Below are 24865 nucleotides of genomic sequence, written 5' to 3'. Positions count from 1 at the left end.
TGTTTTTATAAGAGAAAACTTGGTGTTACGAAGGTAAACATATTGTACCGGTCACAGTTCAGGTATGAGACTGACTGAGTTCTCCACTAGGGACGGTCCTGTTGTGGAACGTGTCGATGATGGATCGTAGGAGCGATCGACATCAGTAGGTTAAGGTGTCCGGGTTCTAGTGGGCTAAAGAGCTCTGCTCTTCTGGCACCTATGTGGTGCTAGTTGAGGCTGTCGATGTCGGAGTACCCCTCTGCAGAGTGTAAAAGCGTGAATTTCACCCCTGTGATTCTAGGGTAGGGAAACTTACTTTCATGTGTGGCACCATGCATTTTAAATTGCCTAATTATATTAACCACCTTTTGTTTTTAAGAAAAGCATTTCTATTTTACAATTTATATGATTGTGTATAACCGGTTTGCTGAGTATGACTTATCGTACTCATAAGCTCCCCTATGTTTTTTAGACACAAATGTCTTCATTGAAAAAGACCTGTCGGCGGAGGTTTAGGCGCGACCAGCGGGTGGGAAGCGATTTAGAGAATTTAGTTGTTGTTCTTGTGTAAATGTAAAAGAAATATATATAATTTGGTGTAGCTGAGCTTCTCGAGATCCACTGTGCTGGGTTTTGCCTGCATTTTTAGCCTTGCGCGAGTATAAGCCTCTCGGTTTATAGGCGTGCGGTGGCTGTCTCGTCCAGGCCCGGTCTCGGGGCGTGACATACTAGCATTTAGATTTCTACATAATATGGTAAATATCTTGTCAAGTTTCATTTCCTTAGGGGTGGAGCCTAAATTATGTGCATCCATAGATATGAGCAAATACACCCCTTACGATGGGTTCTAGAGCCATTTTCATGAGAAATTATAGGAATCATTAAGAAATAAATGTCCCATCATAGCAATTAGTTCATGGGTTCCCGACATAAACCCCTCTAATGCAACTCAAAGTATTGGAAAACGGTTTCTATCATTCTGTCCCTTCCAACCCTCATCATTGCATTAAAGTTGAGCCCTATGAGCCCATATAGGTGAAGTAATATGTAGTCGACGTTCGCATAAAACCATCATAGAACAACATAAAAGTAAAAAATAAAGTTAACCGAATACTCATTGCACATCATATAGAATCATAGCCAGATCATCCTATGAACATGGGGAAATACTCACAAGTGCCAAAAATGGTGTGGATCAGAGGCATACTGATTACAACATAATCTGAAAATATAGTGTCCACCCAATAAAGACAAAGTACCAATTACAAATATGCATCTAGCCTTTAAAACAATATCCAGGGTTCAATCAAACACAAACTATAAGGGGGGTCAAGTTGATCTCGGAGATGGTCATGGTGGTGCTGATGCTGCTGATGAAGCTGTTGATGGAGATGCCTCCCCCTACGTCAAGGAGGAGTGGTGATGACGATGATGGCTTAGATTTCCTCTTCACTAGAGACACTGGTGCGGCAGGATCTGCCCTCTCTGATATGTGCATATTACATCATCAATATTGTAACATATATGTTTAGTTTTCGTTGGTATATGCCATCATACACCATTATTTATGCATTTTAGTTGATTTCCGGGACTTTCCTATAAAGTTCCCTTCATTGGTATTTAATTCCTAGGACGCAGAAAACCTCCTTTTTGTTTTTTTATTGTTTCAGGGACCTTCTAGACATCTAAAAATCAAGTCAAAATACATTATCAGTTTTTCACCCCACGAAGAACCATGCACGAAAGAATCACGCGAGAGGGGCCACAGAGGCCAAAAGAGCACAGGTGGCGCGCCCTACCTGGCTGGGCGCGTCACCCTGTCTCGTTTAGGCCTCGGGCATAGTCTCGGGCCTCCCTTTTAACCGATGCCCCTGTTTCGCCCATAGACCTAAGCCATATTTTCCCGAGATTAATTGAGGTTGTGACGGAGGCAAAAGTCCTCTCCTACTCTGGGAGAGGGCAGATCCTTCTGCATCGGTGCCTCCGGTGAAGGGGAAATCGACGCCATCGTCATCACCACTCCTCCTTTGCTCGGGGCGAGTGATACATCTCAAATGTATCCATTTTTCAAGTACTTTTCTCAAAGATTTGCCCCGAAATCTCACCATACTTGAAACAAAACTGATGAATCTCATGCTGCTTTTAGCAAAGTCTCATTTTTGGCAAGTTTTCGCAGGAAATAAAATCAGGGAAAAAATACCAGGGGAGTTTTTTTTATGAAAAGAGATGGCCTAGAGCTTTGGATCACGAGAGGGGAGCCACGAGGCCCAAACGGAGCCAGGTGGCGCGCCCACCTTCTTTGGGCGCGCCACCAGGGTCCGTTTGGCCCTCAGTCGCCGTCTCGCCTCCCCCTTCGTGTGGTTCCTGATATACCCTAAAAACTTACCCTGCCAGAGGGAGACGACGTTTCACGAAACAGAGCATTGCCAAGACCACGATCTTCGTTTCGGGGGGTCAGATTGATCCCGCTCTCCACCCCGGAGAGAGGGATTTTGAAGGCTTCCTCATCATCACCGCCGCCAACATCATCACCAACACCCATGGGCTCAGTATCCTTCACCATGAGTGAGTAGTCCCCTGTAGGTATAAGAGGTAGATGGGTTTTGGATGATATTGATCATGTAATCATCCATGTGTATCGATATTTAAGGTGTTTGTCTTGAAGATATTCGTGCATGAGTGTTGGTACACCTTTGCTATGTTTAATGCTTGTTACCAGGGCCTGAGTGACATGATTTCAGTACTGAACCTATATTTCTTTATCATATATATGATGTTGGTATCCATTTACAAGGTGTATTACTTGTTATTATGTTGACCCTACGAATCCCTAAGGAGACAGATAGGGAACAATAAGGGGAATATGTGATAGTTCGAGGATTATGTGTGTTCATGAATCTTAATGCTTTGTTTCGGTCTATTCTAAATGGTAGACCTTAATTGCTTGTAGTTCCAAATTGGCCCTGGTTAAATGGGCAAGCAAGATAAAAGATGTTATGTAAATTCTCTTAGTTAGTACGCATAACTGTATTTGAATCACACACCTACACACAACTGAATTAGAGATGAATGATATGTTAGCTGGATTACATTATATGATCAATATCATCCATACATTACCCCATTGCTACCTCATGCATATACTTTTAGCCATTAAAAGTTACATACTACTACTTCCGGCGAAAACTGGAAATCTACAGCTTTTATTTACTGTCTGCTTTTACTGCTTTGAATTAACTGCTATAAAATCACCACATGCTTTGTGAGTTTATTGATATACATGTGTGGTTGAGAGTGATGTCTCAATTGCTAAAATCTTATTGGTATTCTTGTGTTCCCACTTGAGTCGACCTATAAATTTGGATAATAACCATGTGGTCCCACTTGTCAAAACCGTGTGGTCCCACTTGTCAAACCGTCTGATCCCACTTGCCATAACTGTTTGGTCCCACTTGTAAGAACCTTCTGGTCCCAATTGTAAGAACTAGCTGAACCAGCTGGTAGTTTATCACGTTACCAGCATTGGACCCACGTTGTGAGCAGCCACTCAACGTCATGGGCCCACATGTAAGAAGCCATGTCACCATTTTTTGACCAATCCCTAGCTCCCTTCTATATAACAATAACAAATTATCAAATTACCATGACAATATTGGGCTGTGACCTATTATAACAATCGTCGACAATCTCTAAATTGTCACCAAATATGGGATCTTCGATGACAAAACTTTGCGTACTGCCATTAGTGATTTTCTCTGAAAGATATTCAGTGTCAGTGTGAAAGCCAATGACAACACAAATTTGTCACCCGACTATTTTCGGTGACAAAAAGGATATATTCGACCACAAAAGTGTTTTGTCACTAAGAATAATTTCTGTTGTAGTGAAATTTTCTTCTCATGAGGGAATGCATATTTCATATCTTCGACAAAGGTTTTAATTTAAAACTAGGATCCTCTTTTGGTGGGGGTAATTCTTCTAGATTATCATGTGGAATATGCAATAGTAATTGTGGTGGTTGTTGAGATAATATTTGTTCTAATGCTTCTCTTTCTCAATACTAAATGGCTCCTCCTCATTAAGTACATACTATTCCACCACATCCGATTAAGTACTACTGTGGGATCAAAAGAAGGAGGTGACGATGCTCCATACTTCATAGTTGAGAGAGTCAAAGAGGCAGGCATCATCAGAGGATTGGGTTGGTGTTAGTAGTGTGAGCCGGCACAGCCAGGAGGGAAGGTCGAGGCGGTTGCTGCATGCGTGGCTAATAGGTAGAAACACAAGGGGTGACAAGCGTTTCGGTTCCACTCTAACCTGACATGACCCGGGGAGTCCTATACAATGAGTAGTGCAGCTAGAAACTTAAAAAGCACACCCTAGGTTGCTCTGTTGCGCCGGCCCACACTTCCTCTTCTTTTTCTTTTCTCTTTATTATTTCATTTCCATTTTGTTATTTTATGTTCCTTTTGCATTTTCTAAAATATAAAATATATTAAAATTGGAAAAATTTACAGCTAAACAATTGTATAAATATTAACATTTTTGATATTTTTCAAAATTTGAATTTTTTTTAAAATTATTTTTAAAAATCAAAACATATTGAAATTTGAATTCTAAAATTTAATTTTTCATGAACATTTTTTATAATCTGAACATTTTAATTTTTTTAGACTAAAACAATTTGAAAAGAAAATAAATAATAGAAAGGAAAACAGAAAACCAGATGAAAGAAAGAAAACAAAACCAGAAACCTGAAAGAGGAAAGTCGGAAAGAAAAACCACGGGATCATGAATAATGTGCAGATCATGAATTGCCACATGACCTGGTGTGTGTTTAGGGGGGTCGCTAGGGCCAAGGCCGACTGAAAATAGGCCCACCGAACGGCCTGGTCATGGTTTCTAGTAGATTGAAATTAGGTCTGGATGACACATGACGAAGCCTATCAAAACCACCGCTACCGAAGAAGGCGGGGGATGCTGTATGCCGATCGGTGCGATATTTATGGTGTGCTGCACACCCGACTGTGCCCTGTCGCGATCAGTTGGGCCGCGGCCCAACGAAACAAGTAGTATTTTTTCTGTTTTTGTTTTTGTTTTCATTTTTGTTGTTGTTGTTGTTTTTGTTTGTTTTTGTTTTTGTTTTTCTGTTTCTTTTTTGTTTTTCAAAATCAAAACAATTGAACATTTTTTCACAATGTGAAATTTGCAAAGTTTGTACACTTTTAAAAATGTGAAGATTTCTAATTTTGAACATTTTTAAAATTTGAACATTTATAGTTTGGGATTTTTTAAATTGGAACATTTTCAAAGTTGAACAATTTTTTAAATTCTGCATATTTTTTGAGATTGAATAGTTTTTTAAAAAATTAAACAATTTTCAAATACGAAATATTTTCAAATACATACTATTTTAAATTTGAATATTTTCAAGTTTAACCAGTTTTCAAAATTAAATATGTTTCAAATTTGAACGTTTTTTTAATTTGAACATTAAAATAAAGATGAAAAAAGGAAACAAAAATTTATGGAAGATAAAAAAACAAACAAAAAAGAAAGAAGAAACAAACACGAAAAAAGAAGAAAAAGCGAAAATGGGCCAGCCCATACCCGACCAGGGGTGGGCGGTGCCTGGTATGTACGAACCTGATCGGTGTATAGGAAATCCCAACAAGGCGTGATATATCTTTTTTCCTTGCTTGATTGGCCAAAATCCTGTCCTTGCTAGAAACCAGCGTCTGCCTTTTCCGCAGCCCCGACGGACCGCGACACCTGCAAAGTCTCCAATGGAGCGCGCGCGGTGGTAGTACGGACCAGGCAGGCACTAGTTATGCTCACGACCGAAGCAAAACCAAGATTCAACGCACTAGGTAACAAACGGGTCCAGACAAGGCCGCGCGGCGTTTTGGTCCGAGGAATGTCGAGCAGGCGAGATGCCGAGTTGCTGGTTCGCTAGCAACTAGAAGCAGTCGCATTCATGGCTTGCCTCTACATATCTATATAAAGACCTAGCAAGGGTGCCAAATGGTCATCCCTCTTCCATACACCGTCCTCAACATCGGCTCCTAGACCACCGCGCGCGATGTTTCCCACCGTGGCGTCGTCGCTCCAAACCTTCGCGGCGATGTCCGGCCGCCGGGCCAGCGGCCAGAAGAACGACAGGGGCAAGCGGGCGGCGGCGCAGCCTCTACCGTCTCCGGGACCGGTCGTAGCCCCGGCCGTCAGTGCCCCACCACGTCCTGGACTCGAACGCGATGCCGACCAGCTCGTGGCCTGGAAGAGCGTCCAGCACGAGAGGTGGGAGGGGGCACTGCAAGTGGAGGGAAAGCTTCCGCTCTGGCTGGTGGGTGATCCTATTCACTATGTCCTGTAATTACATGCACATGTCGTTCTTTCCGTCCTTTGTTTTTTGTCGTCCTGCTTCCTCGAGCGTTCTTGATTCTTAATGAGCTGACGTGCTAACCGCAATCAAATTCACTAATAACTCACTATTGCGGATGATCTAACCACATTACTGTCTCCTTGAATGCAACTACTTCTATGAAGCTGTGGCCCGGCAGAAATAAGCATCTTTATCTGGGATATAACATATATTGACATGCTACAAAGCTCTATAACGAGCAAAAGCATTTTTTATGACTCTCTCTTGTAGTTTTTGGGAAACTGATTCTCAGTCGGTCGGTGCTAACAACCCTGTAATTCAGACGCTGAGATTGATGCAGGAAGGAAGAGATTAGATAATCATCATATAATGACAAACACTTCAAGCACATCTATAGTTTATTTGCCCGGTATCGTTAACTAAGATAATCCAGAAAAACCTCACCAGACACCAAGACTCTTGATACAAGAGCGCAAAAGAAAGACAAAACGGCAAACAACGAAGCCAAGGAGTACCAGGCGTCGATCCTATGGAAGATCCCGTGCTCGGATCCACCGCCTGCACAGCCGTTCGATTGTGGCGTGCGTGACATTTTGATCAAACTAGTACGGTGGACCTCACAAATGCGAGGGCAACATCATTAGTTGGTGGCTTACTTAGCTATTAGTACGGTGTATATTCCTTAATAAATGTTGCACACATTTACGGAAAAATATGAATATCTACAATGTAAAATCTAGAACACTAGAATCGTCTTAAACTATATATGTCATGTAATATATTATATGTCTTTGGTATTATGATTGTTTATACATTTTTCTATGTTTTTGGTCAAATTTGATAAACTTGGACTTAAGCAAAACCCAAAACACGAAGTAAATAAAAATGAAGAAAGTAATGAAAAACTATGGAGCGTAATTAATAATCTATCATTTAATTTAGGAACTAATTTTAAATCCAGCTATCACAATAATTCAGATGATGGAAACATTTACTTTTTGCGACCTTAGTACTCCCTCCGTCCCGCAAAAATTGTCTTAGATTTTTAAAAATTTGGCCGTATTTAGTCACTATATGGTATGTAGATACATCCAAATTTAAATAAAATTAAGACAAATTTCATAGGACAGAGGAAGTATAACTTTCCTTTTATTGGAGGCCCTTGTTTTGACATTCATTTTAATTATGTTACATGTGGTATAAGCATTTAATAAATTAATTAAATAAGACTATTTAGAAAATAAAAAATATAAGGCCTAGTTTGGCAACAAAGTATTTTCAAAACTGAAGTATTACAAAACCATAGTATTTTATGCATCCCCTGGCAATACTTTAGTTTCCGAAAAGAGGTCTAGAGTTGTTTTCTCAATACTTCAAAAATAGCACGTTTTGAGGCCCAATGTGAAGTATTAATAATGCAGATTTTAGTCACAACCAAACTCATCAAAGTATTTGCAACTAAGGTATTTTGAGAAACTGTAGTATTGTTGAAATACTTCAAAACTAATTTACTACGAAACATAGCCTTAGTATTTTAAATATTTTAACTGAAATATGAGTAATGTAGTTGACCATTTTTTATATCCATCATTTATGTAAGAACGTATAAAAAGGTACGTCTTGAATGAACGTACGGTCTAGCTGAAGATGTAAGCTGCCACGTCCTAATATGACGCACGCACATACGTATTGAGTTATTTTAAAAAGTTCTTTCAGCACAACGAACCCCTTAGCCCAAGGAACCGTCCTTTTCTACTTAGTTGGACAGATCACTTCATAAAATCGTACTTGACGCAGACCCTTTCTATACTATATACGCCATGAGGCTTTTTACGGTACAACTTACTTATCCCATGGACGAGTAGTATTGAGCCAGGGGTAATTTAGGCAGGTATCTTTTTATTTTTCTGTAAGGGCAGCCTAGTCCATGATTAGGGGCAATCAATCGATCTCTCCACAATGCCAACAAAGAGTTGCCATTGCTCTTACACGGTCCGTGCTCCCGCCCTGCCGTCGCTGGCGTTCTTGCCACGGCCTAGACTTGGAATTAGAGATCGCCGCGGTGACGAAGAAGTCGTCGTGTACCACAGCCCACAGCTGTTTTCTGTTCCATCGCCACTCCTTTTCCTGCCGGCGTTCTTGAGGCTGATCACGAACTGGAACAGGAGCTAGCAGGAACTGGATGAGATTGGTTTTCAGCGAACAAACGGCCACTAGTGGAAACATGGCCTTTTGCACCGGTTTTTAAAGGCCATATGCACCGGATTGGCAACCGGTGCAAACCATCCGGTGCAAAAGGCCCCCCCCTTTTGCACCGGTTGGCTTACGAACCGGTGCTAAAGGGGTCTCCACGTGGCCGGCTGTGGGGCGCTCGGCGGGGAAGCTTTTGCACCGGTTCGTAATACGAACCGGTGCAAAAGGGTTGGGCCGCGGCAGCATTTTAGTGCCCTTCCCTGCCGCGGCGGACTCTGCCGCGGCAGGGAATTGCACTAAAACGCTGCCGCAGCGCAGACTCTGCCCCATTCGAAACACGGTATAATATTAATAATGCAGACAATTCAAATATATATATATATATAGGAAACCATTATATTACATATATCGATCAAAGTGACACACGTTCATGCATATATATATGTCTACATCAACTTTGATACTGGATGTCGGCCACATAGTGTTCTCCGTCTGGAGCTAAGACTTGCTCAACTAAGAATCCCGCCAGCTCTTCTTGAATTGCTCGTACACGCTCGGTTGCTAGAAGACCGTCCCGCAACCGTTCGATCTAATCATTTGAAAAAGGTACGGTGGTCAATATATATGTGTGTGTATGTGAATGAAACAGAAGGTGATAAAATAAAGCCATGAATGTTGTTTACTTACATCAAGTTGTTCCAAAATGTCCCTCTTATGGTGGGTATTCTGGCGGATGAACTCGCAAACGTAATACCCGCATAAATTATTCCCGTCCTCCTGCCTCAAGCACTTTACGAGAACAAAATTCAATCAAAATAATATATATATATAATCAAGGATGATAATAATGGTATTGAAACTAGAATCATCAAAGAGATGCGCGGCGTAGCCGATATTACTTACCGGTACTTGTTTTATTCGAAGTTCTTTATTCTTTAAACCCGGAGACTTGTTGGTGAACCGTATCCAAGCCTTGAGGAGGATATCAGCCATGTCCCCCACGCCTCAAGGGGTTTACTCTTCGAGTCCATGACTTCTACTATCCCGGTGTCGGGTTCAATGACTAGCGAGGATATAGTGAAACCTGCGGACACACATATAAATGCATAACTCATCAATTACACTTAACACATGGAGTAAGCGAAAAAGATTTAATGTGTGAAGACGAGTAACACTCACGAGAAGTTGTAAGGAAATAGTATTGCCCTTTTGTATGAGTTTTCCTTAAGACATATACCAAGTTATTCTCTGTGTCCTTGGGAGAGTTGTGGACGGTATACCCATTCACGGTATATGGGTCAACGAACCCAAGATCATAGATTTGCCCCTTGCGGCATTCGCGGATCTTCATTCTGCATAATACAATGAGAGTATGGTTATATGCATGCAATGGACGAGCCGCGGTAGAGACTTAATTACATAAATAATACTTACAGACGGTAGGCACTCAGCAGAGATTTGTCGAGGGCGTCTTGGTTGAATAACTGAAATAATTCACAAAATTCGATGTTCATCACGTCATTTCGCCCGTAGTGCTCATCCGTGATTGCCACCATGATCCAGTTCTTACCATCCTTACATTTTTCCATGTACCAATTATGCGGTCTTCGCGATTGCGTTGATAGATTAGGCAACTCCTCAGCTCGACAAGAGGTTGCCCGTACTTGTACTTGGTATGCTATTTGGACATCATCACCCGTACTTGTAAGGAATTCTGCATTGATGCGGCTTAAGTACTCGGGAATACTCATACCGACCGCATCTGCCTCATCTTTGTATAGTCTTACCATCTCCGGATCAAAGCACGCCGTGACATCGGGATACACTTGGAGCGGGGGCACGAGTTTTTCGGTTTCCAAGCTGGGGAACTGGTTTCCCGTCTACCTTACTTTTTCCCACCGATCTCTTGCTGACACATTTGACTTGCGAATAGACCGGTCATAGTTCGATGAAAGACTTGGCTCAGGTTGATGAAGGCTCTTCGGCGAGTTTCAACTTCTTTTCCGGAGATATAGCTGGCTCCGGCTCAAGCTGGGGCTTTTTCAATTTCAACATTTGTTGCTTGTGTTGTTCGGCTACGATCTTGGCATTTTCCTCAAGCTTGTATAGTCATAAGGTCTCTTGGGAGGAACCTTAGGCACTCTTGGGAGGGGCTCTTGTTTGCGTCTCGGTGATGCTGTTACGACTCAGGCTGTGTGGTAGTGGACCGCCTAATTTTGCTCTTAGACTTGGGCTGCGGCGGCGGAGAAGGCTCACGCGGCGGCGGAGAAGGCTCACGCGGCGGCGGAGAAGGCTCACGCGTCGGCGGGGAAGGCTCACGCGCCGGCGGGGAAGGCTCACGCACTGGAGACGGCTGCATCGGTGGAGAATGCTGCCTCGGTGGAGACCTTGTTGGCGCCTTCCAACCCGGAATCACAATGAATTCTTTTCGCCATAGAAGCTGTAGTGTTCTTGGCTTCTCCCAGCTCTAGCAAATCCCCTTCACCGGCTGGGTGGTCAAGCCTCGGCGGCCCATACCCATCCATAACTTGAGTCCACCCCGGCAACGGCGTAGCCGGGTGGAACCGGCTTGAAGTGGTATCTTTGATCGGGTGCGGCGGTAAGACATAGCCGACCGCCGCCTTGAGCGTTAAGTAGCCCATCGTTTGGAAATGTAGCTCACAAGGTGTAGACTGCTGTGATAAAGTCCACGGGGTAGAGATCAAGATCCATCTGCGGTTCCACGGGGAGGGAGGAGCCATGCTGTGCATCATCACCGGGCAGCTCCGTGGAAGCCACGCTGCTCTTTCGTTCGAGATCCCTGGCCGGTAGCATCGAATGCAACTTCTTCTATACGCGGATTAGGTTGAGGTTGGGTGAGCTGTGGCTGAGCACGACATTATCATCCTCACTTGCTCCTCTAGCTTAGCAACGCGTTCGTGAACCACATCCTTTTGCCTCCGACGGCTTCTATCGGGATATTTCTTCGTTTCTGCAGGAAACCCAATACACCACGGCTTGCCACCGATGTGGTTCGTGTTCGTCTCGAGTGTTCGGGATTCCCAAGGACGCGTGTGAGCTGGTCCTTCTCTCTTTCGGGACGGAACTTCCCCTCTTCAACTTCCTTTGCAACATTTCTAAAGGCTTCGATGGGAAGTGGGTTTTCCTTATGTCTTTGTGTATATATGCATAACCCTTGTGCGTCCAACGTGCCCCCATGTGCGTAAAACCAATCCCTTGACCGCTGGTTCCATTTCGGTACCTCCGTCTGGATCCCCTTTTTAATTAGCTCGTTCTCCCATTTCTCCCACTTAGGTCTGCCGGCATTGTAGCCTCCTCGCCCCATGGTATGGAAGTACATCTTATTAGAAGCATTTTTCGTATTGGTGTCGGACCTTTTCTTTGCCTTGTCCGATTTCTTTAACTTCACAAATTCCTCCCAGTGGTCTTTTATCTTCTCATAGGGGCCTTTGAAATCAGGAGTCTTCCCTTTCTTGACAAAGAAGCTGTCCAATTTCTTCTTGTAGTCGTTGAGCTATGCTGCCATCTTCTTAAGAGCCCACTTCTTAACTCTTCGACTGTACGCTATTCAGCTCGGGATCCTCGGGGTCTGGCTTTGTCATTCTCACTATCGAGTCGAGTTGGCTCCGGAAAGATGAAATTTTTCAGCAGATTCCTAAACATCACACTTTTTAATCTCGTGTCGACATAAGTAACTCCTTCGCCCCCCTTTACGGGTTTCTTCCATTCTTGAGTGGTGATCGGGACGGTGTCCCTAACAACAACTCCACATTGACTTACAAACTTTTTGCGAACTTCTTGGGAGAAATCGGTTCGCCATCTATCGCGATTTCCGTGATGGTGCACCTTTCATGGTCTTCCATCTTTACGGCGCGCCTCGTTTAGTTACTGCCGGTAGAGTTTGTTGATCGGGAGGTCTAAAAGAAGAAACAACGTTAATACATGTATATGCACAAATCTGGAGGCTTGGTTAATTAATATTTATACACCTCGGCGGCGTCGTGAGCTTCTCCCTCGCGGTCGTCACCTTCTCCCTCACCGGAGCCGTCTCCACGGTTGTCTTGCTCATCTTCCTCACCGGAGCGTCTCCACGGGTTCGCTCGTCTCCCTCGCCGGATTGGTTTAGGTAAAGAGAGGTGATATCCTCATCATCACGGATAATCTCCTCGACCATGTATTCTTTTCTAGGTCTCGTTCCATAGTTTCTGCAAAGACTTACAAGTTATTCTAACCAAGATAATGATATAAATAAATGATCAAATATTAGAGTTACACATATATATAAGTGCAAATAAAGGATAATGCTGAATACATAATCAAAGATCTGAGTTACACATATAGCTCGATCGGTCCCTAATACATCACACTACAAGCTCTCAACGGCGCCGGCCGGGTCCCGAGCCGCGCCGGGTGAGACACCAAAGCCACGGAACGATAACGGGAGCATAGCTAACATGAGATCCCTGCATAACTGACCATCCGGTCCTATACATGGTGTCTAACGCATACATGTAACGGCGAACATGCTCATCCTCCGCTGCAATGCGGCTGAGCTACCACCTCCGGCGGGGCCGGCTCCTGCGAAACGAACGTGGCCCATAAGACCTCCACCGAGAGAATATCCGGGTCGACGACGGGACCCGGATTCCGCACCAAGGTGCGCGCCCGGAAGATAACACCTCCCGGTGCCACCCGGCGGAGCCGAGTCCCGAACTTCCCCCAACTGCCGCAACTCCTCTAAAATTGTCCTAGCTCCAGGACGCGGCGGGCGCGGCATCGTATGCAAACTAATATTGAATTTGAATAAATTACTTATGAATATATATATATCTTAGTAACAAATACTACTATTTTTAAATTTGTCTAACATATATTTTGTCTAACATATAATTTCTAACTACAATTTTCTAACATTTTAATCTAACATATTATAAATTCTAAATTCTAAATTTCACTACTATTTTTAAGATTCTAAGATTTATCTAACATATTCTAAATTCTAAATTTCTATATTTCACTACAATTTTGTAACATTTTTATCTAACATATTCTATATTCTAAATTCTAACAAATATTTTCTAACTACAATTTGTCTAACATATATTTTCTAACATATATTTTCTAACATATATTTTCTAACTACAATTTTCTAACTACAATTTTCTAACATATATTTTCTAACTACAATTTTCTAACATATATTTTCTAACTACAATTTTCTAACTACAATTTTCTAACTACAATTTTCTAAATAAATCTAACTAAAATTTATCTAACTTATATTTCTAAATTTAACTACTAAATTTTCTAACTAATTAAAACAAAAAAAGAAAAAAAAAAGGAAAAGACGGCCGGGGCTCACCTCTAGCCGCGCGGCTGCCGGCCGAAGCGGGGCGGCGGTTGGCGCGGCGCGAGGCGAGGCGGCGGCGCGGGCGCGGCGGCTGCGCGAGCGAGGGCGGCGCGGGCGCGCGGGCCGAGCGAGGGCGGCGCCGGCGCGCGGGCCGGGCGGAGGCGGCGCGAGCGCGCGGGCAGGGCGGAGGCGGCGCGAGGCGCGCGGACGCGGAGGAGAGCGGCGGCGCGGTCGGCGGCGGCGCGGGCGGGTGGGAGGCGGCAGCGCGGTCGGCGGCGCGCGAGCGGGCGGGAGGCGCGGTCGACGGCGGCGCGCGGAAGTCTGGCAGAGTTTCCCCTCTAATTTGCTCCTCGCGCGAATGGAGAAGAAAGGGCGCGCGCGGGATTTATGCACGGGGCCTTTTGCACCGGTTGTTGGCTCGAACCGGTGCAAAGACCCTTTGCACCGGTTCGAGCCAACAACCGGTGCAAAAGGTCCCTTTTTTCACTTGCCTTTTGTATTTTCCCGCCATTTATTTTTCGTGTTTCGCGTGGGATAGGTTCCCGCCACGACGCGCGCGTGGTAGGTTCCCGTCCAAGCGACGCCGCGCGGGATATTTTCCCGCCACGACGCGAGGTATATTTTCCCGCCACGACGCAAGCGGCGCGCGGTATATTTTCCCGCCACGGCGCAAGCGGCGCGGTATATTTTCCCGCCACGACGCAAGCGGCGCGCGGTATATTTTCCCGCCACGGCGCCGCGCGGGATATTTTCCCTCTATAAATAGTACGTCCCCGTCTCTCCCGCTCGATCATCACCAAACCCTAGGCCATTGCACAATGCCCCCAAAGCCGCAGCTGCCGCCGGTGGAGGTGGACCCGCGGCTCGCGGAGATAGAGGAGTGGGAGGAGCTGCGGCGGCAGGAGGCTGCTAGCTAGTATATATACCCAACAACCAGTACCTAGGGTAATTAAAGAGGGCTTCTGGGAGCTTCTCGAAGGAAAGAGCATTTAGTTCAAACGACCAATATAATGTTACTGATACATATCACAACAAACGCTTCACAATATGAGCTCATCAAGGTACGGGATAATAATTAATACATTATGATCGCTTCGACCGTAACCATGGAGTATCTTCAGCATTTAACGCGATGGTTGGATCAATGTTCACTGCTGAAGGGTGGAATTTCAGCAAACTTATTATAATCCTCGACATGTCTGTCTTGTCCTCGACTCCCACGATGGTTCTTTTCCACTGAAAGAACTATGTGACGCTTTGGCTCATCGGATGAGCTCGTTTCCTTATGTTTTCTTTTCTTCGGTCTGGAGGACATGTCCTTCACATAGAAAACCTGAGACACATCATTGGCTAGGACGAATGGTTCGTCTCTGTAACCAAGATTGTTGAGATCCACTGTTGTTATTCCGTACAGCTGGTCTACCTTTACCCCTTTTCCATCAAGCTTGAACCATTTGCACCGAAACAAAGGGATCTTAAAATTAGGTCCATATTCAAGTTCCCATATCTCCTCTATGTAACCATAATATGTGTCCTTTTCCCCACTTTGTTAGTGTTTGTTGCATCAATGCGGACACCACTTGTTTTGGTTGGTGCTCTTTTTATCTTGGGCGAACGTGTAGAAGGTATTTCCATTTATCTCGTACCCCTGGAAAGTCAGTATAGTCGAACATGGTGACCCGGCCAACAAGTACAATTGATCATCAATGGCGTTGTTATTCATGAGATGTGTTCGGAGCCAACCGCCGAATGTCTGCATATGTTTATGTGTAATCCAGTCTTCAGACTGCCCCGGATATTCGGAGCGTACAATATTCTTGTGATCGGTGATATACGGGGCCACCAAGGTGGAACTTTGTAGAAGCTGTGTAGTGTGCTTGAGTGAAAGAAATGCCGTCCCTACATATCATTGATTTCCTTCCTAGCGTGCCTTTTCCACTTAGTCGCCCCTCATGTCGCGATTCGGGAACACCAATCGACTTAAGGTCGGGAATAAAGTCAACACGGAACTCGATGACCTCCTCTTGTTCCATAGCCCTTGGAGATGCTTCCTTCGGCCTAGCACGGTTATGAACATATTTCTTTAAGACCCCCATGAACCTCTCGAAGGGGAACATATTGTGTAGAAAGACGGGACCGAGGATGGCAATCTCTTCGACAAGGTGAACCGGGAGATGTGTCATAATATTGAAGAAAGATGGTGGAAACACCAACTCAAAGCTAACAAGACATTGCACCACATCCTTACTGTAACCTTGGAAGACTAGCTGGATCGATTACCTTACGAGATATTGCATTAAGGAATGCACATAGCTTCACAATGGGTATTCGAACATTTTCCGGCGAGAAGCCCCCTCGGTGCAACCGGAAGCGAGTTGCGTCATAATAATGTGGCAGTCATGCGACTTCAGGTTTTGGAATTTTTTCTCCGCCATATTTATAATTCCCTTTATATTTGATGAGAATCCAGACGGCACCTTGATACTGTAAAGGACTTCAAAAAAGATTTCCTTCTCTGCTTTGGTAAGAGCGTAGCTGCCAGGACTTAAGCGACTCCCTGTATCCGTCTTGTAATCCTGTTCTTGCTTGTTCTTTGGGACTTTCATACGATACTGGTCCTCCCTTGCTTCTGGTGTATCTTTTGTCTGCCCATACACGCCTAAGAAGCCTAGCAGGTTCACGCAAAGATTCTTCGTCACATGCATCACGTCGATTGAAGAGCGGACCTCTAGGACTTTCCAATAGGGTAGATCCCAAAATATAGATTTTTCTTCCACATGGGTGCGTGTCCGGTAACAACCTCTTTGGGAACAGATTTTTTCTTCGAAGCCTTTTTTTTGGGAACAGATTGGCCGCCGGGACCCTTTCCAAATATTACTTTTATGTCCTTGACCATATCAAGTAAAGCATCACACGTACGGAGTTCGAGGCTTCTCCGGTGATACTGCCTCACCTCCGAAATGATTGCCTTTCTTTACGACGGGGTGCCTCTTTGGAAGAAATCGACGATGCCCCGGGTACACAACCTTCTTACATTTCTTCAAATAAGCACCTTCGGTCTCATCTAAGCGGTGCGTGCATGCATTGTATCCCTTGTTTGTACGTCACGAAAGGTTACTAAGAGCGAGGCCAATCATTGATGGTCACGAAAAGCAACGCTCGTAGGTTGAATGCCTCCTGTTTGTACTCATCCCATGCAAGAACACCTGGTTTGCTCCACAACTGTAAGAGTTCTTCAAATAATGGCCGTAGGTAAACATCAATGTCGTTGCCGGGTTGCTTTGGGCCTTGGATGAGCAACGGCATCATAATGAACTTCCGCTTCATGCACAACCAAGGCGGAAGGTTATAGATACATAGAGTTACGAGGCCAGGTGCTATGATTGCAGCTCTGCTCCCCAAAAGGATTCATTCCATCTGTACTTAGACCAAACCTTAAGTTCCTCGCGTCATACTGCAAAGTCCGGGAACTCTCTATCGATTTTCCTCCACTTGCGCCCCATCGGCGGGGTGTCTCGGCTTCTCGTCTTTCTTACGGTCTTCTTTGTGCCATCGCAACAACCTGGCATGCTCTTTATTTACGAACGGACGTTTCAACCGTGGTATTATAGGAGCATACCACATAACCTTGGCGGGAACCCTCTTCCTAGGGGGCTCGCCCTCAACATCACCGAGGGTCATCTCGCTCTGATCTTATACCGTAGTGCATTGCATACCGGACATTTTTCCAAATTTTCGTACTCATGGCGGTAGAGGATGCGATCATTAATGCATGCATGTATCTTCAGCACCTCTAATCCTAGAGGGCAGAGAACCTTCTTTGCTTCGTACGTCTTGTCGGGCAATTCGTTATCCTTTGGAAACCTCCTCTTCATTATTTTCGGTAACTTCTCAAATGGCTTGTCACATATACCAGCTTACGCCTTCCATTGCGGCAACTCCGAGTGTGGCACCGAGCTTTGTGTTGCCATCTTCGCAATTTGGGTATAACTTCTTTTTGTGATCATCTAACATGCCCTTTAACTTTCGCTTCTCGTTTTCAGTTTCTGCATCTCTGTGTGCATCAGCGATGGCCCGACGAAGATCATCATCAACGGGCTCATCTGATGCCTCTTCATCTTGATCACCTCCACCTGCCTCCTCATCTTCATCATGCCCTGTTGCAGTATCACCGTAGTTAGGGTACATATCATCATCCTCTTCTTCTTCGTCGTCGTTTTCCATCATAACCCCTCTTTCTCCATGCTTGATCCAACAATTATAGCTGGGCATGAAACCTTTCCAAAGCAGGTGGGAGTGAATGACTTGCCATTCGGGGTATTGCTTTAAGTTCCGGCAATCAACACATGGACAACATATATAACCATCCGCCTGTGGGTTTTCCTCAGCCACACGGAAAAATTCTTTCAGGCCCGAAGTGAACTCGGGCAGACGTCGGTCAACGTACATCCATTGCCGCCGGTTCATCTACATCAAATAATTAAGTTTATCAAAAAACCATTACAAAACATCATAATATATATATATATATAGTGGATATTAGCACCGTACAAATGAAAGGATAAAGTTGTTTAACCTTGATTGAGGAGGGAAAGAAAGAGGAGAAAGCTTAAGTGTCGCTCCGGCACCTCATCTCATTTTTGTTTTGTGTAAAATCAAGCGGCATCATTCTCTCAGACATTTCATCGAGCACCTTGTGTGCATGCCAAAGAAATGCAAGGTAGCACTCAACACACACACCTTTCTCCTAGAAAAAGTGAAGTTGTGAATTGGCTAGTTGGAGGTGAGCTGATATAAGGGCTGGGGACCTTTTGCACCGGTTCGTGTTACAAACCGGTGCAAATGAGCTATCTTTTGCACCGGTTTGTAACACGAACCGGTGCAAAAGGTCCTCGGCTGACACGTGCTGGCGACAAACCTTTTGCACCGGTTTGTGTTACCAACCGGTGCAAAAGATATCTCATTTGCACCGGTTGGTAACACAAACCGGTGCAAAAGGTCCCTCGGCCGGCTGCTCCCCACGAACCGGTGCTAATGACCTCCTTTAGCACCGGTTCGTGCCAAATCCGGTGCAAAAGCCATCTGGGACAAAAAACGAAAGCCCTTGTTTCTACTAGTGGGCCACCATGCAGGAGAACATGGAAGAGGTAGTTGAAACTGCAGCGCGGAAGATTGAAGAGCCAGGGATCAATTTATTGAAAGTGCAGTAGTTAAGGGATCGTTTAGTTTATGAGTTGTTGACACATACACTAGACGTGATTTTCGTATACTCTGCACTTAGTCTAAAAATCATGCGTCTCAACTCTCAATGAATGGATTACATCATCTACTGCCCTCTGCATTTCACAGTAAGAACAGATAAATAGAAGTACAAACACTACTGCCATCTGCATTTCACAGTTTTGCTTGCATTTATCTGGATTTCACAAGAATGAACAGATAAACAATGAATGAGGTACTAACGGTACTCGAAAATTCAGAGATAGGCCGAGTAAAAGTAAGCTCCAGAGTCCAGATACGGGGAGTTTATCTCAAATAATGTGAGCAACGAGCCAATGCGTTTTTAGTGAAGTGTGTTGTCCCGTGCCGTGCCGGAGTGGCCGCAGCGCTGCGGTGAGAAGCAGGCGTGCGCGATGGCGTGCAGCCTGGCGCAGGAGCTCGACCGGCACCCTCAGCCTCGCCGCGGCGGTGTGCAAGCGGCGTATGCGCATAGGGCTCCACGCCTGCTGGTCGGCGTGCTGCCTGGCGCAGGAGGTTCCCCGCGCGCCCGGCACCAGCAGCCTCACCGAGGCGGTTTGCAAGCGTCGGGTCTGGCAGCCTTGGGCGTGCAGCCTAGCGCAGGAGCTGGTGCGCACACCCAGTATATCAGCAGCCTCCCGCGGCTGTGTGCAAGCGGCGGGTCCTCACTGTTGGACAGCTGATCATACACCTGCACGAGGCCCAGGTCGGCGCTATGCCGCCTCCATCGAGCGGTGCTCGGCGCGGAAAGAGGCCGCAGGGGCGGGAGCCTGCTGGTGGAGCGGATGGCCAGGTTGCCGCCTCCCATCGTTCCCCAATTCTAGTGAATACCCTTATTTTCCTTTTAAAACTCTCGAAAGTACCCTTGGGTGGGTAGAAATATAACAATGTTACACTTTGGTGCAAAAATACTACTCATCTACCCGAGTAGTATGAGTTAATCTAAGCACTTGGATTTGACCGTTTGGACGGCTGACTCTCCTCCGTCCCTACCGTAAAAGAGCCCTACGGCATAAAACACATAATCATCTTTTGTAAAAAAAAAGTGAATTAGCCCCTCAGAAAAAAGTGAATCAGTTAGTTTAAACCACTTCACCTCCATGTGGACATCAACATGACGGGCCAAGAGGGTTCAAGCGACAGGGCCAAGACGATCAATATTCCATGGCCAGCGAGGAAAGTGCTCCTGGCCAAGACGGTCAACGAGGTGGGAGGGACGGCGGTGGTAGATCCCTGGCCGAAGAGGCCGAGAGGACCGGAAATGGCAAATCACCTCGTACATTGAGGAGCTCGTATATATAGGTTAGACGAGTCAGACAACGAGAGTCCGGTAACGCGAGTCATGTGATGAGGTTGATCTGCGATATCTGCAGTTAGATGGCACAGAAGATGGACAGTTCGATCAAGCTTAGAGGACCGAGAATATGATTTCTAGAAGATGGACAGTAGATTCTAAGAACAGCGAAATCAAATTTCATGAGATTTTTTATACGTCTAACTAAAACATATATGTCGAAATAGCGGTCGTATTTCCAAATTTGGAGAATTGTCTGAACATCGTTCTCCACCACGGCCCTTTTAGTTTACAGATTATTCACTAGACAAATACAAACAACATGATTTAGTTTTTTCACAAAAAAAGATAGTACCCCCTCCGATCTATATAAATATCGTAGTTTTGTTCGAGTAGATTTTTTACTGGATTGAAAAAAACAGGATCAGCGTAGTTTCTTCGGCACATCGTGCTCCTCCAGAGCGCCGGCATAAGCCACCTGCCCCATTCAGCCGCCACCCACCGTGTCCATTGTCTCCTGCTACCCCGCAGTCTCCTCCACCTAGTCCACCTAGATGTGGCAAGCCGCTCTTCTCCGCCGGGTCGACCTCCACCTCCCGCCGGTCAACGCACCTAATTCACCAACGCCAACGTATTCTATCATTTCTATGTACACTGTGTGGCCGCCACTGCGCAACCCCGCTCCTCAAAGACCACGACGTAGTGACGCCCTCGTCCATGATATCTCCCCTGGCATCCATAGCCATCTCCATGGCTAGCCCTGACTGGGAGGAGCTTGGCGCAGACCTCAGCAATCTTCTCGGCGACGGCTTCCTCTAGATCGACCAAGATCTTTGTACTCGGGTTTAGGGTTTAGGGTTAGGGTTAATTTTTTTTCCAAAAACCAGCACATTCGCATACACAGAAGCGCGCAAAGTAGTGTTGGAGGCAAAACAGCTGAGCAGGAGGGCCCCGAAATCCTTCTGGCCCATATGAGGGCCCTGAAAATCCTTCTGGCCCATCTGGAATCCCATCTATGCCAAGTTCACAGATGGAAAATTTTCCAAAATCCCGCACATTCGCATAGACAGAAGCGGGAAAAGTAGTGTTGGAGGCAAAGCAGTTGAGCAGGAGGCGGCGCTGCACCAAAAGGCGGAGCACGACATAAGGGGCTCACAGAGCAGAAGCCATGAGGTGGCGGGACTACGCGCTTGTGCACATGTGGGAGTGGAGAGGAATGTGCATTCCAGGGTGGAGGAGATCGTTGGGAGGAGAATTTAAGGACAACACCGAGGAGCAGGACATACAGATGTGGGGTCCCAGCGGCGCAAGAACGCATGCCTGTCATGACGCTAACGACAAGTTATAGGAGGACATCGCATCGGCTTGCAGCAACACCGTCAAGCACCAGCAATAGCAATGTCGTGCCCTGGAAGCACCTCGGGTCAATGCCGACAACAATGCTGTTGTGTCTTGGACTGAGTTCTCAGCCACGGTAGTCATGCCTCGCATCAGCGGCTCAGTCCGCATAGCTAGCGTCGGGTTCCCCTCTAAAGTGTCGTCATTACCATCGCCGACAAGCGCATTGGAGGAATGTCGAGAGTCGCAAGAACGGATGCAGCACGTACGTTGGTGGGCGGCGCCTGTAGCAATGTACGTAGATAGTTGGTTATAAAACTGCGTATTTATTGTTCGAGAGGCGCGAGAAGCTATGAGGAAACTAGTAATACTTGTTTGGTTTTGCTAATTCTTAGTAAACTAAGATTTACCTTAGAGCTAAGTATAATCTGCAGCCGCTGAATCACGCCAAGATTCATGCGGTCGTCTTCTACCTTGCACACACCGAGCGGGAGTAGGGAGATGGCGAGGGAACGTCCGTCGAGCCGGACCCGGTGACGACGTGGCTGGCTGCAGCGGAGACGACGACAAGGAGGATGGATCTTAGGGTTTGGGGTCCGGGTGCAGGGTGCGAGCGCCGTAGAAGAAGGGGGAGGGGGCTTGGAGTGATGGCCATGACGGTGGTGGACCGGCGGAGGAGGAGCTTTCATGGGGCCGGGTGGCGTGGTGCGAGGCGTCGCGGCAGCACGCTGGGCACGCGCGGGCAGGTCGGCGGTGGAGGCCGGGCACACAGGCGCCGGAGAAGAAGGAGATGTCTACCAAGCTCTAACCTAATACTGAGCCCTAGGACTAGTTCTAGAATTGCAGTTTGGCTAGCCTCTGGTCTAGATGGCTTAGCTGGAACTTTCCAAACCTCTTATAATTCTTGAAGTTTTGAGTAATACAAGTCATTGGAAAAAAAAAGAGACCCATACTTGTTTGGTTATGGTTATAATACTATTTATTGGTTTATATTTGGCGGGCTACCCTAAATTAATTTGAAGATCCTTTGTTGTTAGGGCCACAATTATACTTTTTTGGATAAATGGTGCTTCATTATTCATTAAGGCAAGTTAATTTGTGGTTGCAGGATGGCACGTACCTGCGTAACGGCCCGGGCCTATGGGATGTTGGGGAGTACGGTTTCCGGCACCTGTTCGACGGCTACGCAACGCTGGTGCGCGTCTCGTTCCGTGACGGCCACGCCGTGGGCGCGCACCGGCAGGTGGAGTCCGAAGCCTACAAGGCGGCGAGCGAGCACGGCAAGGTGTGCTACCGCGAGTTCTCGGAGGTGCCTAAGGTGGACAGCTTCGCGTCCTTCGTCGGACAGGTCGCGACCCTCTTCTCGGGCTCCTCCCTCACCGACAACGCCAACACGGGCGTCGTGAGGCTCGGCGACGGCCGCGTGCTGTGCCTGACGGAGACGGTGAAGGGCTCCATCGTCGTCGACCCCGACACGCTGGACACGGTGGGCAAGTTCGAGTACGAGGACAAGCTGGGTGGGCTGATCCACTCGGCGCACCCCATCGTGACGGACACCGAGTTCTGGACGCTGATCCCGGACCTGATCCGGCCAGGCTACGTGGTGGTGAGGATGGACGCCGGGAGCAACGAGAGGAAGTTTGTGGGCAGGGTGGACTGCCGCGGCGGGCCGGCGCCAGGGTGGGTGCACTCCTTCCCCGTCACCGACAACTACGTGGTCGTGCCGGAGATGCCGCTGCGGTACTGCGCCGAGAACCTCCTCCGCGCCGAGCCCACGCCGCTGTACAAGTTCAAGTGGCACCCAAAGTCCGGGAGCTACATGCACGTCATGTGCAAGGCCAGCGGTAACATTGTAAGTTTCTTGTTTCAGTGTTCCTTCCTTAATTTCTACTATCTCGATCGGTTCCAAAATATTGGTTCAAACGGCTTATATATTATAGAACGGAGGCAGTAAATTATGTACAGTATTTCTACTAAGGTGGACAGCTTCCCAGACCATTTACGGAGGCAGTAAATTATGAACGGAGGTACTCCCTCCGTTCCTTTTTAATTGACTCGAATTTAGTACAACTTTGTACTAAATTTGAGTCAATTAAAAGAGAACGGAGGGAGTAGTAAATTATGAACGGACCTGATTTATTTTGTTACATTCCAAGGTGGCGAGCGTGGAGGTGCCGTCGTTCATCACCTTCCACTTCATCAACGCGTACGAGGAGAAAGATGAGGAGGGGCGGGTGACGGCGATCATCGCCGACTGCTGCGAGCACAACTCCAACACCTCAATCCTGGATGACCTTCGGCTCAACAATCTCCGTGCCTTCTCCGGCGAGGACGTCCTCACCGACGCGAGGTATAGATGCACTACGACTATACATACGTTGTAGCAATATAACAGCACGGCCCGTCGGAGTCGGACTTACAAGTAATACTGTACATGCGTGCAGGGTTGGCAGGTTCAGGATACCGCTGGACGGTAGCCCTACGGGGGAGCTGGAGGCGGCGCTGGACCCGGAGGAGCATGGCCGTGGGATGGACATGTGCAGCATCAACCCTGACCGCCGCGGCAAGGAGTACCGTTACGCCTACGCCTGCGGCGCGCATCGGCCGTGCAACTTCCCCAACACGCTCACCAAGCTCGACCTGGTGGAGAAGACGGCTAAGAACTGGTACGAGGAGGGCGCCGTGCCCTCAGAGCCCTACTTCGTGCCGCGCCCCGGCGCCGTCGAGGAAGACGACGGTCAGTTCCCTTTAATTTGTTTCTCATCAACCACGGGCTATTATCATCTTGTTGGGATCGTAGTATCTGACTTAGATTGCGGATGGGTGATGCAGGCGTGGCGATATCGATGGTGGGCGCCAAGGACGGGTCGGGATACGCGCTGGTGCTGGACGCCAAGACGTTCCAGGAGGTCGCACGGGCCAAGTTCCCCTACGGGCTGCCCTACGGCTTGCACTGCTGCTGGGTGCCCAGGGGCAAAGTGACATAATCAATCGGGAATCACGGGCTTGCATATGCTACCTCCATCCCAAAACTTAATGTTTATATTTTTTAGAAAAATAAAAAAAAATAAAGTTTAACCAAATTTTC

The 24865-nt window shown here is 46.6% G+C and overlaps 1 protein-coding gene across 1 annotated transcript; it reads left to right on the top strand.

Moving 5' to 3' along the window:
* The first annotated feature begins 6106 nt into the window (after positions 1-6106).
* Positions 6107-24764, top strand: LOC124656146 (carotenoid cleavage dioxygenase 8 homolog B, chloroplastic-like). The gene is made up of 5 exons (XM_047194947.1): positions 6107-6325; positions 22886-23629; positions 23934-24127; positions 24222-24514; positions 24610-24764. Exons 1-5 carry the CDS (start codon positions 6107-6109, stop codon positions 24762-24764), a joined length of 1605 nt encoding a protein of 534 aa, XP_047050903.1.
* Positions 24765-24865: the final 101 nt, after the last annotated feature.

Source organism: Lolium rigidum, chromosome 1, assembly GCF_022539505.1.
Source record: "Lolium rigidum isolate FL_2022 chromosome 1, APGP_CSIRO_Lrig_0.1, whole genome shotgun sequence".
NCBI lineage: Eukaryota > Viridiplantae > Streptophyta > Magnoliopsida > Poales > Poaceae > Lolium > Lolium rigidum.
This window is presented reverse-complemented; position numbering and strand designations above follow the sequence as displayed.